The 17,782-nt window shown below is 40.2% G+C and overlaps 1 protein-coding gene across 5 annotated transcripts in view; it reads left to right on the top strand.

The window, feature by feature from the left end:
- Positions 1-17,782, top strand: part of MCCC1 (methylcrotonyl-CoA carboxylase subunit 1) — a 90,156-nt gene that overhangs the window by 40,317 nt on the left and 32,057 nt on the right. For all 5 annotated transcript variants that reach the window (XM_032171714.2, XM_032171716.2, XM_058426440.1 and 2 more), the window contains 4 exons: positions 524-635; positions 5,683-5,764; positions 12,698-12,825; positions 16,484-16,667. In XM_032171714.2, coding sequence (XP_032027605.1) covers positions 524-635; positions 5,683-5,764; positions 12,698-12,825; positions 16,484-16,667 — 506 coding nt within the window. The remainder of the gene's footprint in view (positions 1-523; positions 636-5,682; positions 5,765-12,697; positions 12,826-16,483; positions 16,668-17,782) is intronic.

Here is a 17,782-nt window from a genome sequence, read left to right as displayed (position 1 = left end):
TTTCTCTTTAACATTCATCCTACAAATGGTAACATTTTCATTGAGTTTTACGAGATTATAGTTTCTTTGTATTGACAGCGTCTCTCACTCTGTCACCCAGGTCGGAATGCCGTGGCACAATCTCAGCTCACTGCAGCCACAACCTTCTGGGCTCAGGTGATCCTCCCGCCTCAGCCTCCTGAGTAGCTGGGACTACAGGCATGTGCTACTATGCCTGGCCAGTATTTTTTGTAGAGATTGGGGTTTCACCATGTTGTCCAGGCTCGTCTTGAACTCCTGGGCTCAAGCATTCTGCCTGCCTTGGCACCCGAAGTGCTGGAATTACAGGCGTGAGCCATCTCATTTGGCCCGTGGTTCTTTTTCTAAGTCCATAACCTCTAATTTGAGGTCAAAATATCAGATCTTACTTAAAGAAAATAAAAATGGAGAAATCCTGGTGATTGTGCCTAACACTTTAGCTTAACGAATGTGATATTTATCACCCCTAACAAATATATTAACATATGTGTTTGCTTTTATATAGGCATGTAGAAGTCCAGGTGTTTGGTGATCACCATGGCAATGCCGTGTACTTGTTTGAAAGAGACTGTAGTGTGCAGAGGCGACATCAGAAGATCATTGAGGAGGCCCCAGCGGTAAGGACCTTGGAAAGAAATTTGTAAGCTTCTCTATAATGTGAATCTTACTCTGATTTTCACATCAGAAATGTGTGAATCTGGTGTCTCTCACCCCTCAAACTCCTGCTGGACAACTGTTTCCTAATAGCAGTGTAATGAAAAGACCTCCTGCGGTATTGGGGATGAGGAGGAGATTGATGTTCTGGGGGTAGACACAACAGGGTCTTGTTCCTTCTGGATAAAATACGGGAAAATCTACTCTGATTCACCTATCTAATTTACAGCAAAAAGCTGTCTAGTGAGGTTTCAATGCACATTTTAAATTGTAACGAATGGCCGAGCGCGGTGGCTCACGCCTGTAATCCCAGCACTTTGGGAGGCTGACGTGGGCAGATCACCTGAGGTCGGGAGTTCAAGACCAGCCTGACCCACATAGAGAAACCCGCCCCCATCTCTACTAAAAATGCAAAATTAGCCGGGCTTGGTGGCACATGCCTATAATCCCAGCTACTTGGGAAGGCTGAGGCAGGAGAATTGCTTGAACCTGGGAGGCAGAGGTTGTGGTGAGCCGAGATCACGCCATTGCACTCCAGCCTGGGCAACAAGAGCAAAACTCCGTCTCAAACAAAAAAACAGAAAATTATAATGAACTAGAATTAATTACTGGAATGGAGTGATCTGGTTAATTGAATGTATTTTTTGTGGAGAAGGCTTATTTGATTACCATTTCAGATGTTGTTAAAATATGTGAGAGATTTTCCTGCCTTACTGGTTATATCAGAGAGAAGAGAGAGTCTCTCGTTTGGCAGCTGTTGCTCCCTTAGCATTATTTGTTGGCATCTCTTTGAGCCTTACTCTTGATTGGGTTAGGTGATTATCTGGGTCAAAGCCTACTACTAGGACTACCTATTTTTGGATTTACATTTCTGTGGAGGTTGCTACTGCCATGGGTTCTTGTTCAATGTTATATAGATGTTTTTTTCAATATATATTTATTTCCAAAAAGTCAGGGATCAGAGGTTTCTGGTTAATCAATACATTATTCTTATACCATATTCAAATTTTAATTTATGTTGCAGAATATATTTAACTTATGTTGTAGAATATATTATACCATTATATATTATACCAGAATATGTTATGCCATGAATATTGACATATTAAATGTCAATAGAAATTGCAGTAAAGCCTTATTTTCAAGTGGTGATTACTTAAATTTATATCTGTATAGCACTGTTTTTAAAAAGTTAAAAACTTTACTTCTTGACATACATTTATTTTTATGTACCTTTCTTATTAACTTGGAATCTCAGGGTTTCCCATTATTTTAAGATAGTCATTAGGCACATCACTCAGATTGCTTATCATCCTGAAACAAAATAAGGATTGTTGAAAGTTACCATATTGATACGTATAGTTTTGTTTTGTTTTGTTTTTTTGAGACAGGGTCTTGCTTTGTCATCCAGGCTGGAGTGCAGTGGCGTGATCATAACTCATTGCAGTCTCCAACTCCTGGGCTCAAGCAATCCTCCCCTCAGCCTCCAGAGTATTTGGGGCTACAAGCGGATGCCACCATGCCTGGCTAATTTTTTTTTTTAGTTTATTGTAGAGATGGGGTCTTACCGTGTTGACCACGCTGGTCTCAAACCTCTGGCTTCAAGTGATCCTTTAACCTCAGCCTCCCAAGCACTTGGATTACAGGCCTGAGCCACTGTGCTCAGCCTGAAACATATAATTTTAAGTGGACATATAGTTATGAAAGCTGTCATGTAGATGCAAGGGACAAAGATATGTAATTAGGCTGAGTAATATCTGCAATGCATAGAAATTAGTAGCAGAATCATTAAACTTTGGTATATTGACAGTTAAACTAGCATAGGACAGTTCTTGATGCAGTATGTAATATTAGCTGTTTATCCTTTTTTTTTTTTTTTTTTTTTGAGATGGAATTTCACTCTGTCACCCAGGCTGGAGCGCAGTGGCGCTATCTTGGCTCACTGCATCCTCCGCCTCATGGGTTTAAGCAGTTCTCTGCCTCAGCCTCCCAAGTAGCTGAGATTATAGGCACCCACCACCACACCCGGCTAATTTTTTTTTTTTTTTTTGTAATCTTGGCCAGGCTGATGTTGAACTCCTGACCTCGTGATGCACCCACCTCAGCCTCCCAAAGTGCTGGGATTACAGGCGTGAGCCACTGCACCCGGCCAGCTTTTTATCCTTTTTAATGCAGAATTTGATACATGGAAATATAATACAGTCATGCATTGCTTAACAATAGGAATACATTCTGAGGAATGTGTCCTTAGGTGATTTTGTAATTATGTGAACATCATAGAGTGTACTTAAACCTAAATAGCAAAGCCTACCACACACCTAGGCTGCTGGTAGAGCCCGTTGCTCCTAGGCTACAAACCTATATACAGCATGTTACTGTACCGAAAACGGTAGGCAGTTGTAACACAATGGTAAGTATTTGTGTATCTAAATATATATAAACATAGAAAAGGTACAGCAAAAATACAGTATAAAAGATTATTAAAATGGTACACCTGTATGGAATACTTACCATGAATGGAGCCTGCAAGATTTTCAGTTGCTCTGGGTGGGACAGTGAGTGAATGTGAAGACCTAGTACATCACTGTACACTTGGTAAACACTGTACACTTACAGTCAATTAAATTTATAAGAAATATATTTAATAAATTAGCCTCAGCTTACTGTAACTTTTTTGCTTTATAAACTTCTAAATTTTTTTTCACTTTTTGACTCTTTTTTAATAATACTTAGCTTAAAACACAAACACGTTATACAGACATACAAAAATATTTTTTCTAGGCTGGGTGCGGTGGCTCACGCCTGTAATCCTAGCACTTTGGGAGGCCGAGACAGGCGAATCATGAGGTCAGGAGATCGAGACCATACTGGCTAACACGGTGAAACTCCATCTCTACTAAAAATACAAAAAAAATAGCCGGGCATAGTGGTGAGCGCCTGTAGTCCCAGCTACTCAGGAGGCTGAGGCAGAAGAATGGCGTGAACCTGGGAGGCAGAGCTTGCAGTGAGCCAAGATCGTGCCACTGTACTCCAGCCTGGGCGACAGAGCAAGACTCCTCTCAAAAAAAAAAAAAAAAATCTTCTTGGCTGGGTATGGTGGCTCATACCTGTAATCCCAGGGCTTTGGGAGGCTGAAACGGGCGGATCACTTGAGATCAGGAGTTCAAGACCAGCCTGGCCAACATGCTGAAACCCTGTCTTTACTAAAAATATAAAAATTATCTGGGTGTGGTGGCAGGTGCCTGTAATCCCAGCTACTCGGGAGGCTGAGACAGGAAAATTGCTTAAAAAAACCCAGGAGGCAGAGGTTGCAATGAGCTGAGATCATACCACTGCACTCCAGCCTGGGCAACAGAGTGAGATTCCATCTCAAAAAAAAAAAAAAAAAAAATTCTTTATAGCCTTAATTCTATTAGCTTTTTCCTGTTTCTTAATTTTTTTTTTTTTTTTTTTTTGAGACAGAGTCTCACTCTGTAGCCTAGGCTGGAGTGCAGTGGTGCAGTCTTGGCTCACTGTAGCCTCCACCTCCTGGGTTCAAGTGATTCGCCTGCCTCAGCCTCCAGAGTAGCTGGGACTACAGGCGCCTGCCACCACACCCGGCTAATTTTTGTATTTTTAGTAGAGATGGGGTTTCACTATGTTGGCCAGGCTGGTCTCGAACTCCTGACTTCGTGATCCACCCACCTCGGCCTCCCAAAGTGCTGGGATTACAGGCATGAGCCACCATGCCTGGCCCCTATTTTTAAATTTTTAAATTAAATTAAATTTTTTTGAGATGGGGTCTTGCTGTGTCACCCAGGCTGGAGTGCAGTGGCACGAACATGGCTCACTAGACCCCTGACCTCTTGGGCTTAAGTGATCCTCCCACCTCAGCCTCCTGAGTGGCTGGAACTATAGGTGTGTGCTATCATACCTGGCCTGTTTTTTTATTTTTGTAGAGAGAGGGTCTCGCCATGTTGCTCCATGGTTTGATTCTTGCCAGGCTGCTATCAATCTCCTGGGCTCAAGTGCTTCACCCGTCTTGGCCTCTCAAAGTGTTGGGATGACAGGGGTGAGCCACCACACCTGGCCTGTTTTAACTTTTTAACCTTTTCTGTTAAAAATGAAGACACAAACACACCCATTAGACTAGACCTAAACAGAATCAGGATCATCAGTGTCACTGTCTTTTCTCTACATCTTGTCCCACTAAAAGTTTTCAAGGTCAATAACATCTATGGAGCTGTCATCTTCTATGATAACAATGCCTTCTTCTGAAATATCTCCTGAAGGAACTGTCTGAGGCTGTTTTACAGTTAACTTTTTTTTTTTTTAAGTAAAAGGGATACACTTTAAAATAACTATAAAAATTGTATAGTATAGTAAATTAAAAAAACAATAGCATAGTTGTATTATCAAGTATTATATACAGCACATGATTGTGCTGTACTTTTTTTTTTTTTTTTGAGACGGAGTCTCGCTCTGTCGCCCAGGCTGGAGTGCAGTGGCGCGATCTCGGCTCACTGCAAGCTCCACCTCCCAGGTTCACGCCATTCTTCTGCCTCAGCCTCCTGAGTAGCTGGGACTACAGGCGCCCGCCACCACGCCCGGCTAATTTTCTTTGTATTTTTAGTAGAGACAGAGTTTCACCATGTTAGCCAGGATGGTCTCAATCTGACCTGGTGATCTGCCCGCCTCAGCCTCCCAAAGTGCTGGGATTACAGGCGTGAGCCACCACACCTGGCCGATTGTGCTATACTTTTGTATAATGGCAGTGAAGTCATTTTGTTTACACCAGCCATACCACAAAACACATGAGTAATGACTGTGCTGTGACGTTATGACAGCTACAGTGTCACTAGGTGATAGGGATTTTTCAGCTCCATTATAATCTTATGGGACAATTGTTGTATATGTGGTCTGTTGTTGACTGAGAAACGTCATTACATGGCACCTGACTGAATTGAATTTTAATGGAATTTCTAGTAAGGCAAGCTACTAATGGAGATTTATTTAAATATTTTTTCATAGCCTGGTATTAAACCTGAAGTAAGGAAAAAGCTGGGAGAAGCTGCAGTCAGAGCTGCTAAAGCTGTAAATTATGTTGGAGCAGGTAGGTTAAGATTTACTTCTAATGGAGGAGACGTAACAATGATTAATTTATGTTTTAGAAGGCAAGAGAAACAACTTTTAAATCAGTCGCTTTCAAGCTGTTTCGACCACATTCACAGTAAGAAATACATGTTATATTGAGACTTAGTATGTACACGTAAATGTTTGTTTTTACATATGTATATATTTGAAACAAATGTTTCATTAAACACTACTTATCTTAATTATATGAGTTTTGATATTTTGTATTCTATTTTAAAATCACTAGATTGATTTTTTTACTTCTTTATAGTTAATAAACTTTCTCTTTTAGAGCAGTTTTAAGCCTACAGCAAAATTGAGCAAAAAGTACAGAGAATTCCCATATACCCCCCCGTCCCCCCCTCGGACACCCGCCAACACACAAACTCCCACAGTATCAATATCCCTGCACCAGAGAGGTACGTTTGTTACAGTCAGTGACCCTACATTGACACATCATTATCACCCAAGTCCGTAGTTTACATTAGGGCTCACTCTTGGTGTTGTACATTCTATGAGTTTTGACAAATGTGTAATGATATGTATCCACCATTGTACTATGGTATAGAATAGTTTCAGTGCCCTAAATATCCTCTGTGCTCTGTCTGTTCATCCCTTCATTCCACCTAAACCCCAGCAGCCACTCATATTTTTACTGCCTCCATAGTTTTGCCTTTTCAAGAATGTCATATAGCTGGAATCATACAGCATGTAGCCTTTTCTGATTGGCTTCTTTATAATATGCATTTAAGTTTCCTCCATGTCTTTTCATGGCTTGATAGCTCATTTCTTTTTTATGCTGAATAATATTTCATTGTCTCGATGTCCCAGAGTTTATTATCTATTCAGCTACTGAAGGACATCTTGGTTGCTTCCAAGTTTTGGCAATTATTAATAAAGCTGCTATAAACACCCTGAAAACAAACAGGCTTTTGTATGGACATAATTTTTTAGTTTGTTTGGGTGAATACTAAGGAGCGTGCCACTGGGTCACATGGTAAGAGAATATTTAGTTTTGGAAGAAACCAACAAATTCTCTTCTAAAGTGACTGTACTATTTTGCATTCCTGTCAGCAACAAAAGAGGTTTCCTGTTGCTCCAAATCCTCTCCAGCTTTTGGTGATGTCAGTGTTTTGGATTCAGACCATTTGGTATCTCATTGTTTTAATTTGCACTTCCCTAATGACATACAGTGTTGAACATCTTTTCTTTTCTTTTTTTTTTTTTTTTTTGAGATGGAGTCTTGCTCTGTCCCCCAGGCTGGAGTGCAGTGGCACGATCTCGGCTCACTGCAAGCTCCGCCCCCCGGGTTCATGCCATTCTCCTGCCTCAGCCTCCCGAGTAGCTGGGACTACAGGCGCCTGCCACCACGCCCGGCTAATTTTTTGTATTTTTAGTAGAGACGGGGTTTCACCGTGTTAGCCAGGATGGTCTCGATCTCCTGACCTCATAATCTGCCCACCTCGGCCTCCCAAAGTGCTGGGATTACAGGCTTGAGCCACCGCGCCCGGCCTGAACATCTTTTCATATGCATACTTGCCATCTTTATATCTTCTTTGATGAAGTGTCTGTTCAGGTCTTTTGCCCATTTTTTAATCAGGTTGTTTGTTTTCCTATTGTTGAGTTTTAAGAGTTCTTTGTATATTTTGAGTGACAGTTCTTTATCAGATGTGCCTTTGCAAATACTGTCAGTCTGAGGCTTGTCTTCACTTCTCTTGACTTTTCCTTTCTTTTTTTCTTTTTCTTTTCTTTTTTTTTTTGAGACAGAATCTCACTCTGTCTCCCAGGCTGGAATGCAATGGTGTGATCTCGGCTCACTGCAACCTCCGCCTCCCATGTTCAAGTGATTCTCCTGTCCCAGCCCCCTGAGTAGCTGGGATTATAGGCACACGCCATCACACACCCGGCTACTGTTTTGCATTGTCAGTAGAGACGGGGTTTCACCGCATTAGCCAGGCTGATCTCGAACTCCTGACCTCAGGTGATCCGCCCGCCTCGGCCTCCCAAAGTGCTGGAATTACAGGCGTGAGCCACCACGCCTGGCCAACTTTCCTTTTCACAGAGCAGAAGTTTTAAGTTTTAATAAAGTCCAGTGTATCAATTATTTGTAGATCATGCCTTTGGTCTTGTATATAAAAAGTCACCACCATACTCAAGCTTGTCTAGGTTATACTCAGCTGGCCTTGTGCTTTCTGTTTTGGAAGGTTATTAATTATTGATTCAATCTCTTTAATAAATATAGCTATTCAGATTATTTATCTTTTTTTAAATTTAATGTTATAGAGACAGGGTCTCATATTGCCCAGGCTGGCCTTAGACTCTTGGCCTCAAGGGATCCTCCTGCTATGGCCTGCTAAAGTGCTGGGATTACAGGCGTGAGGCACCATGCCTGGCCTGTGCTCACTGCAACCTCCACTTTCTGGACTCAAGTGATCTTCCCACCTCAGCCTCCCAAGTAGCTGGGACTACAGGCATGTACCACAACACTCAGCTAATTTTTAAATTTTTAGTAGAGACAGGATCCCCCTGTATTGTCAAGGCTGGTCTCAAATCCCTGAGCTCAGGCAGTCTTCCCACCTTGGCCTCCCAAAGTGTTGGGATTACACACATGAGCTGCCGCACCTGGCCCTAGGTTCTCTCTTTCTTGTATAAGTTTTGACAGATTGTGTCTTTGAAGGAATTGGTTCATTTCATCTAGGTTATCAAATTTGTGGGCATAGAATTATTCATAATATTTCTTTATTATCATTTTAATGTCCATGGGACCGGTAGTAATAGACCTCTTTTTGTTCCATTACTAGCAATTTGTGTTTTCTCTCTTCTTTTCTTAGTTAACCTGGCTAAAGGTTATTGTGGTTTTGTTTCTTTTTTTTTTTTGAAACTGAGTCTCACTCTGTCACCAGGCTGGAGTGCAATGGCGAGATCTTGGCTCACTGCAACCTCCACCTCCTGGGTTGAAGCAATTCTCCTGCCTCAGCCTCCCGAGTAGCTGGGAACTACGGGTGCATGCCACCACAACAAGCTAATTTTTGTATTTTTAGTAGAGACAGGTTTCACCATCTTGGCCAGGATAGTCTTGATCTCTTGACCTCATGATCCGCCCGCCGTGGCCAAGGTTATTGATTTTATTGATCTTTTCAAGGAACTGGTTTGGGTTTTGGTGATTTTTTCTGTTGATTTTCCATTTTCAATTTCATTAATTTTTGCCTTAATTTTTATTATTTCTTCTGCTTACTTTGGATTTAATTTGCTGTTCTCTTCTCATTAATTAAAATATAAGCTTAGATTATTGATTTTGGTATTTTCTTTTCTAACATATACATTCAATGCTTTAAATTTCCCACTAAGCACTGCTTTTGATGCATTCTACAAATTTTGAAAGTTGTATTTTTATTTAGTTCAAAGTATTTTAAATTTTTTCTTGAAATTTCTTTATTGATTCAGGTGTCATTTAGAAGTGTGTTGTTTAATATCCAAATATCTTAGAATTTTCCACATATCCTTCTGTTAGTGATTTCTAGTTTAATTCTGTTATATTCTAAGAGCAGACACTGTTATGATTTCTATTCTTTTAAATTTGTTAAGATTTGGTTTATGGTCCAGAATGTGGTCTATCCTATTGAATATTCCTTTCTAGCTTGAGAATGTGTTCTGCTGTTGTTGGATGAAATAGTCTATAGATGACAGTTGTATCCAGTTGATTGATGGTGCTGTTGAGTTCAACTATGTCTTTAGTGATTTTCTGCCTGCTGGATCATCCATGTCTGTTTAATAACAGATGGGTGTTAAAGTCTCCAACTGTAATAGTGAATTAATCTATTTCTCCTTACAATTCTTTTTTGCTACATATGTTTTATGCTCTGTTGTTAGGTACATGAATGTTAAAAATTGTTATGTCTACCCCTTTATCATTGTTTAATGCCCCTCCTTATCCCTGATAACTTTCCCTGCTCTGAAGTTTGCTCTAAAATTAAGATGGCTACTCGTACTTTCTTTGGTGTTAGCATATTCTATCTTTGTCTGTTTTTACTTTAAATCTGTAAGTCTTTATATTTAAAGTGGATTTCTTGTAGATAACATATATTTGTCTTTTTTTAATCTACTCCAACAACCTCTATCTTTTAATTGGTGTATTTAGACATCAACATTTAAAGTGATTATTAATATACTTTAATATTTACCATATTTATTAGTTTTGTATTTATTCCCCTTGTTTGTTCTTATTTTTTATCTTTCAGACTTTTTCTGCCTTTCATGGTTTTAATTGAGCATCTTATATGATCTAGTTTCCTCTCCTTTTTTAGCATATCAAGTACAGTCATATGCTGCATAACACCATTTTGTTAAGTATAACAATGGTTCCATAAGATTAAAATGCAGCTGAAAAATTCCTGTCTAGTGACATTGTGGCAACTCTAACATCACAGTACAATGCATTACTTTCTTTAGGTTTAGATATTTGTAGATATACAAATACTTACCACTGTGTTACAGTTGCCTACAGTATGCAGTAATATGTTATTATTGTTTCAAATATTACTTCTGTTCCTTCCTTTCTTCTCCTTCTGGTATTCTCATTCTGCGTAGTTAATACCTTTTGTAGTTGTCTTACAGTGCTAGATATTGTTCTGTTTAAGGTTTTTATCTCACTGTTTTTCAGAGTTGGAAGTTTCTGTTGTCATATCCTCAAGTTCAGAGGTTCCTTCCCCGCCATACCCAACGTACTAATGAGCCCATCAAAGCATGCTTCATTTCTATTAGGGTTATGGTTTTTTTTTCAATTCTAGCATTTCCTTTTTATTCTTTCTTAGAATTTTCACCTCTCTGCTTACGTTATCCATCTGTTCTTGCATGTCGTCTACTTTTTTCATTAAAGCCCTTAGCCTGTTAATCACAGTTTAGAATTTCTGTGTCTGATAATTCTAACATTCCTGCCATACCTGATGCTTTTTCAATCTCTTCAAATTGTGTTTTTTGCCTTTTAGTATGCCTTGTAATTTTTTGTTGAAAGATGGACATGGTGTACTGGGTAAAAGAGAATTTTGCTAAATAGGCCTTTTGCAATGTGATAAGGCTGGAGGGGGCATGTTCTATTGTCCCATGATCAGATCTCAGTCTTGCTGAGCCTGTGCCCGTGGTGTGTGAACTTCACCAGTGCTTCCCGGTATGTTTTTGTTTTGTCCTCCCCAACCCCTTAGGTTGGACAGGATGTCTGGCAAAGGCTGGAGTTGGGTATTTCTCCTCCCCCAGTGAGGTTAGGCTCCGATAAAATCCCAATCATTTAGGCTCTGATAAAATAGTTTTTCTCAAGGGTAAACCTTGAATGTTTTGGTGTATTTCAAAGTGGTTTCTTCCCTTCTTCTGAGCTGGAAGCATGGGAGGATTTTTCTCTGATATTCACTGTGAAGACCTGGTAGAGCTCCTGGAGGTAAAACTCACAAAAGTGTGAGGTTCTCCTGTAACTGGGTCGCCTTGGAGTTTTTAACTCTCAGAGTTGTCCACACTGAGCTACCAGGAATTTGTCAATTACAGCTCAGGCTTCTCCTCATGGCATCTCTGTATCTGCCTGTCAGTTGTCTGTCTCTCTGGTTCTGTGGACAAGCAGCTTGCCCTGTGATCTGATTTCTCTGACAGATTTAAAAATTGTTGATTTTCAGCTTGTTCAGCTTTTTACTTGATAGGACAAAGTGGCAGCTTCTAAGCTCCTTAGATGCCAGATCAGATTGATTTTCAAATTGATTTTAAGCTGGGCACAGTGGCTCACACCTGTAATCTCAGCACTTTGGGAGGCTGAGGCAGGCTGATCACTTGAGGTCAGGAGTTCGAGACCAGCCTGGCCAACATGGTGAAACCTTGTCTCTACTAAAAATACAAAAAATTAGCCGGACATAGTGGTGTGCGCCTGTGGTCCCATCTACTCAGCAGGCTGAGGTGGAAGAATCTCTTGAACCCGGGAGGCAGAGGTTGCAGTGAGCCAAGATCGCACCATTGCACCCCAGCCTGGATGACAGAGTGAAATTCCGTCTTAAAAAAAAAAAAAAAATTGATTTTAAAATCCACTAATGGGTTGTGACCACGCTTTTAAAAACAATTTTACATTGTATTCACTTTAAGCTAAGAGAAAAACACACAAACACAGAAACACACAAGACTACAAACTATATGATTTCATTTATATAAAATTCTAGAAAAACTATAGTGACAGAAAGCAGATTGGTGGTTTCCTGGATCCCAGGGTTTAGTGAAGGGACTGATTCCAAATGGGAACAAGGGAACTTTTTGGATGATGGAAATGTTCTGTAGTTTCATTATGGTTCTATGATTGTATTCAATTGCTAAATCACATGCCTACACTTAAAATAGTTACAGTTTGTTGTCTAAAATTAAACCTTAATAAAGTTAGGGGAAATTTTTTAGAGCTTAATAGAATGCCAGTAGATATTAACATAAGGTTTAGTTGCCAAACAATCTTTCAATGGGTTACCAGCAAAAGGACTTTGAAAGGAAATTCCTACGAGCCCACAATCAGGGAAAAAAAAGTTTTCTTTTTCTCCATGGGGTTAGAGTGAGATGGGATGTCATGGTGTGAGGCTCCCAGGATCTTGGTGCTCTGAGGCAGTAACATGTGGTCCACCCTTGTTCTCACTGTTACAAGCTGAAACGGATTCATAATTTGGGCTTACCATTTGCTCACAACCCCAAATATACTTTTCCGTTGCCAAATTTCATGCAGCTCTCTATTTTTGACTAAGATTCATATGCTGCTGCAAATGCGAGATGTTTTCTTCATGAAATGCAAAGTGTTACCATTGAATGAAGGCAGCGGTAAAACTTGATGTGATGCATCATGGAAGATTTTGGGTTGCTACTGATTATACACTATTGAATATGACCATTGTTTTTTACCTTTTAGGGACTGTGGAGTTTATTATGGACTCAAAACATAATTTCTATTTCATGGAGATGAATACAAGGCTGCAAGTGGAACATCCTGTTACTGAGATGATCACAGGAACTGACTTGGTGGAGTGGCAGCTTAGAGTGAGAATATTTTTTCTGTTAAAGATCAGCCTTGGCTGGGTGCGGTGGCTCAAGCCTGTAGTCCCAGCACTTTGGCAGGCCAAGGCAAGTGGATCACCTGAAGTCAGGAGTTCGAGACCAGCCTGGCCAACACGGTGAAACCGTGTCTCTACTAAAAATACAAAAATTAGCTGGGCGTGGTGCCAGGTGCCTGTAGTCCCTGGTACTCAGGAGGATGAGGCAGGAGAATCGCTTGAGCCTGGGAGGCAGAGGTTGCAGTGAGCCAAGATCACACCACTGCATTCCAGCCCGGACACTCCATCTTAAAAAAAAAAAAAAAAAAAGATCAGTCTTGATGGGAGGGAGGTGAGGGCTGAAAAACTACCTAAATGGTACCATGTTCAATGTTTGAGTGATGGGTTCACCAGAAGCCCAAACCCCAGCATTATGCAAAATACCCATGTAGCAAACATTCACATGTACCACCTGAATCTATAATTACAAACAACAACAACAAAACAGTCTTGAGAATAGGTTACTACCTTCTGGCCTCCTAAAACAGGTGTCATTTTGGGCAGGGTTCAGTTCTTGGTGGTTGCAATGAGGACAGGAAGATGGGAGGTAAAAAGTGATGCCACATTTGATGATGTAGCTTTTTTTTTTTGGCACTTTAGGGACTCAGATTCACTTCCCCTTAGGCCCGGGCAGCCAGCAGGTGAGATTGTGTCACAGGGGCTTGCTCACAACCACATCACCTCAAGGTCAAAGCCTCATGGTCTACCTAAGGCCACAGCATTGTGGGCCAGGCCATCATTCGGTTTTAGATCAGGGCAGATACTAGGCAAGATGAAATGAGCTAAGGCAGAGTTGGGAATGAAGAGCCAAGGAGACGGCCTAGAATGATCCAAGTAAAGTGCGGATTTATGGCTGTTGCTGACCCATGAGTAAATGTTCATTCAGAGTAAATGTTTGGAAACTTTTAAAGCATTTTGGCATTGCTATGACATGCCTACTATATTTTTCAAACATGTAAGCTTATAACTGTTCTTTTACTATGGATAGTTTGAGAAGCACTGGTATAAACCAGAATTCCATAAAACATACTTCTCAAATATTAATAATAGCTTAGTCTGTTTTTGTTCTCCTAAGAACAATAGATTTTACTTTAGCCTTCTTTTTCCTAACATGAAAAAAATTTGTTAAGTAATATAGACATTCCTGATATATGTAGGATTCTTGGTTCCTTATATATCCTGCATCTAAATTGTTTTTTTCATGGTGTGATGCTAAAGTCTTGATTATTTTGGTAATTTTATCTTTTCAGAACTTCTGTAGATAATAATATGATACTCCTTTTGTTGGTTCCTTGGGGGTGATTGGTGGTTTTAATTGAGCCAAAAGGTTCTTCTAGGGCTCTATATCCTAGGGTGTTAATGAAAACCAGGCACAGCAAGCTAGTAAGTTTTAGTGAGTGTCAAGAAAAACTGTAGTGGCTTTGGAAACTTCTGGAAAGAGTGTTTATATTTCCAGAATTCAAGAAAAGGAGGATAATTTTTCTGAAGCAGTAAATCAAGAGAGTTTCGACTTTGGAAATCATAAGAGGAAAAAAGGTTTCTCAGGATTAAGGAAGGAGAAAGCTTTTGGGTATTAAGGAAACCAGCAGACATTTATTTCTTGTGAGAGCTTGTCAAGGCTCTTCAGAAAGAGAAGCCAGCTTTTATCATCTGGGGAGCGACACTAGAACTTAGGGAAGCTGCTGGACCTGGTTTATAGAGCTCAAGGCATTTGGCATCTGGCCTTCAAACAGAGGTAAAACAAAGGGGCTCACCATTTGGTGAGTCAAGAGTCTAAGCTCAAAGACCTGCCTGTGTGGTCAAGCCTTCCTAGAACAAGGGTTGAACAATGACTGATGTAAGTGTCCCGGGTTCAGGCTGCAGATACAGATAGTTAACAGTGTTCAGGGAAAGCTGGTGAAAATGTCAAGGTTAGGGGTTCTGGAGAGCCAGTGTCAGCCTGAGAGAACTCAAATGGCACATATCTCCAAAGACCCAGAGGCATGATTGGGGCCTGTCTCTTCTGGGCTCAAGTGGAAGCCAAGCTTGGAAGAAAATGGACAGGCAAAGACAAGGCAAGGTGAACATAAGAGACAGAGGTTTGCTCTTTTTGCCCAGGCTGGAGTGCAATGGCGTGATAGCTCACCACAACCTCTACCTCCCGGGTTCAAGCGATTCTTCTGCCTCAGCCTCCCGTGTAGCTGGGATTACAGGCGTGTGCCACTATGCCTGGCTAATTTTTGTGTTTTTAGTAGAGACAGGGTTTCACCATGTTGGCCAGGCTGGTCTTGAATTCCTGACCTCAGGTGATCTGCCTGCCTCGGCCTCCCAAATTGCTGGGATTACAGGCATGAGCCACCACGCCTGACCCGGAATTCTTTATTAAGACATTAAAAAACTGGTTCCAAGTCTGTTGTGAACAGTGCTGCAATAAACATACATGTGCATGCGTCTTTATAGTAGAGTGATTTATAATCCTTTGGGTATATGCCCAGTAATGGGATTGCTGGGTCAAATGGTATTTCTGGTTCTAGATCCTAAGGATGGAATGATAATAGGTAATATAGTGCTGACTGTATGCCAGGCACTTTTCTCTGAAGCATGGAAAGCTTAAGAAACTTGTCTAGATAACAAAGTAAGTATAGAGACAAAATTTGAACCTAGGCAATCTGGCTGCAGTGCCTGAGGTGTTTTCAAAATATACTGCCATAAAGGCATTTAACTTAGTTCCGTTTCCTTTCATTCTTAACTGCTGTGCATCCTGATCTTTCATATTTACAGATTCAGAAAAATGAAACTCTTGCCTCTGTTTTATACTTACCAGTTTAGTTCAATGTCATGCTAAGTTACTTAGAGTCTAGATTTTCCTGTATCTATATTGCTTTCTCAGGTTGTCATTTTCTCATCTTGGAAAAAAACTTGAGAGTAAAGAGAGAAAGTGCAGTGTGTCCTCCAATAGCCATTTCCAATTTATACTAGTTAATTGAAGAGAGTGATTTGTTGTATTGGTACATAATAGCTAAAATAGTAATAATTATAGTAACAACAAACAATCGTGATCACCCTGTTTGTAATCTGGTATCATGCAGTACATGTCAACATAACAAAATTGAAAAACCATCATTTTCCCCTTTCTGTTTTGCTTTATCACCCACTTACTGATGAAGATTACAGCGTAGGATGACAATGTCCGCTACACTTTTTGCTTGGCTGTGAATCTAGTCCTAAACACTAATAATACACTATTTTTTAAAAAAATTGATTTGGGAATTGAGTGCTAATGTTTAAATGAAAACTGAGTATGTTGCCGGTAAGAAATTTTGGTTTTGATTATATTGAACAAACACTGATTTTTAAATTTGTAAGTTAGCCATCACTTCGCCTGCTTTTGCCATTTAAAAACTCCGATACCCCAAATGATAGACTGTTGCCAAGCTGCGTCTGTTTTTTAATTTATTTTTGTTTTGCACAATACTCAAATGAGTAGACAAAATAATAGTTTTTATTTGGCTGCATTGCAAAACCTAAATGTACGTTTTACCTAGAAAAAAAGCAAGACCATTGATTTACTAAGTCTAGTAGCCGCTATACGGTAGATTTCATAAGAAACACTATTCTATTACCAGATTGCAGCAGGAGAGAAGATTCCTTTGAGCCAGGAAGAAATAACTCTGCAGGGCCATGCCTTCGAAGCTAGAATATATGCAGAAGATCCTAGCAATAACTTCATGCCTGGGGCTGGCCCATTAGTGCACCTCTCTACTCCTCGAGCAGACCCTTCCACCAGGATTGAAACTGGAGTACGGCAAGGTAAAGTGAAAGAAAATGAAAAGTCTCACTCTTTTTAAGTTTTTAGTACGTTATTGTTTTTGGACACGTTCTTGTCCCTGAGTCTTACAGAACTGTCTAGCATATTTTAAAATGAAGAATTTAAGTAATTTCTCGGTAACCATTACTTTTTGCCTCTGGAATTGTTATTTTTAAAGAATAACGAGTATTTTTAAACAATGGACTCCTTTTTTTTGAAATTCAGCAGTACTTGGTCAAACCTAACCAGGAAATATTTTGTGTGTACTGTTTTTGACCTTGCCTCATTCCAAAAATGATTTAAGATGACTGATACCTGCTGTGCACAAGGCAGACTGCCTTCAAAGGGCATAAAGTCAAGTTGGAGAATTAATACATAAGTATTAATTAGTATAAGCTAAACAATAAAAAAATTACAGTAAAGAAACAGTGGAAGAGCTATCACAGTTCAGCATATGATTAATAACCGTGGTCATAACTAGTGATTATTTAGGACTTCCTACATACAGGCACTGCTCTAGGTCATTTTTCTATTTGGGTTCCTTTCACCATGAGAACTACCCTGTGAGGAGGCATTATTATCATCCCTGTTTTCTAGATAAGAGAACTGGAGCACAGAAGAGTTAAGTGACTTGTCCAAGGTCATCCTTGGAGCCAAGATTCAGACCCAGGTAGTCTGGCTCCAGAGTCGGTGCTCTGAGCCTCCATGGTCTCCTGTCATCTTAATTTCAGTTGCTGGAATAAGTTATACAGTGATGGGATATAGCAATTCTCAGGGGTAAGAGGTCATACTAGACTGATATAATCAGGACAAGCTTTTTGTTTGTTTGTTTTTGTTTTTGAGACAGGGTCTCACTCTGTGCCCAGGCTGGAGTACAGTGGTGTGATCTCAGCTCACTACAACCTTTATCTCCCTGACTTAAGCAATTCTCAGGCCTCAGCCTCCCAAGTAGCTCGGATTACAGGTGTATACCACCATGCCTGGCTAATTTTTTTTTTTTTGTATTTTTAGTAGAGACAGGTTTTCACCATGTTGACTAGGCTGGTCTCAAACTCCTGGCCCCAAGTGATCTGCCCACCTCGGCCTCTCAAGGTGCTGGGATTACAGGGGTGAGCCA

Source organism: Hylobates moloch, unplaced genomic scaffold, assembly GCF_009828535.3.
Source record: "Hylobates moloch isolate HMO894 unplaced genomic scaffold, HMol_V3 SCAFFOLD_13, whole genome shotgun sequence".
In the NCBI taxonomy this organism is placed as follows: domain Eukaryota; kingdom Metazoa; phylum Chordata; class Mammalia; order Primates; family Hylobatidae; genus Hylobates; species Hylobates moloch.
This window is presented reverse-complemented; position numbering and strand designations above follow the sequence as displayed.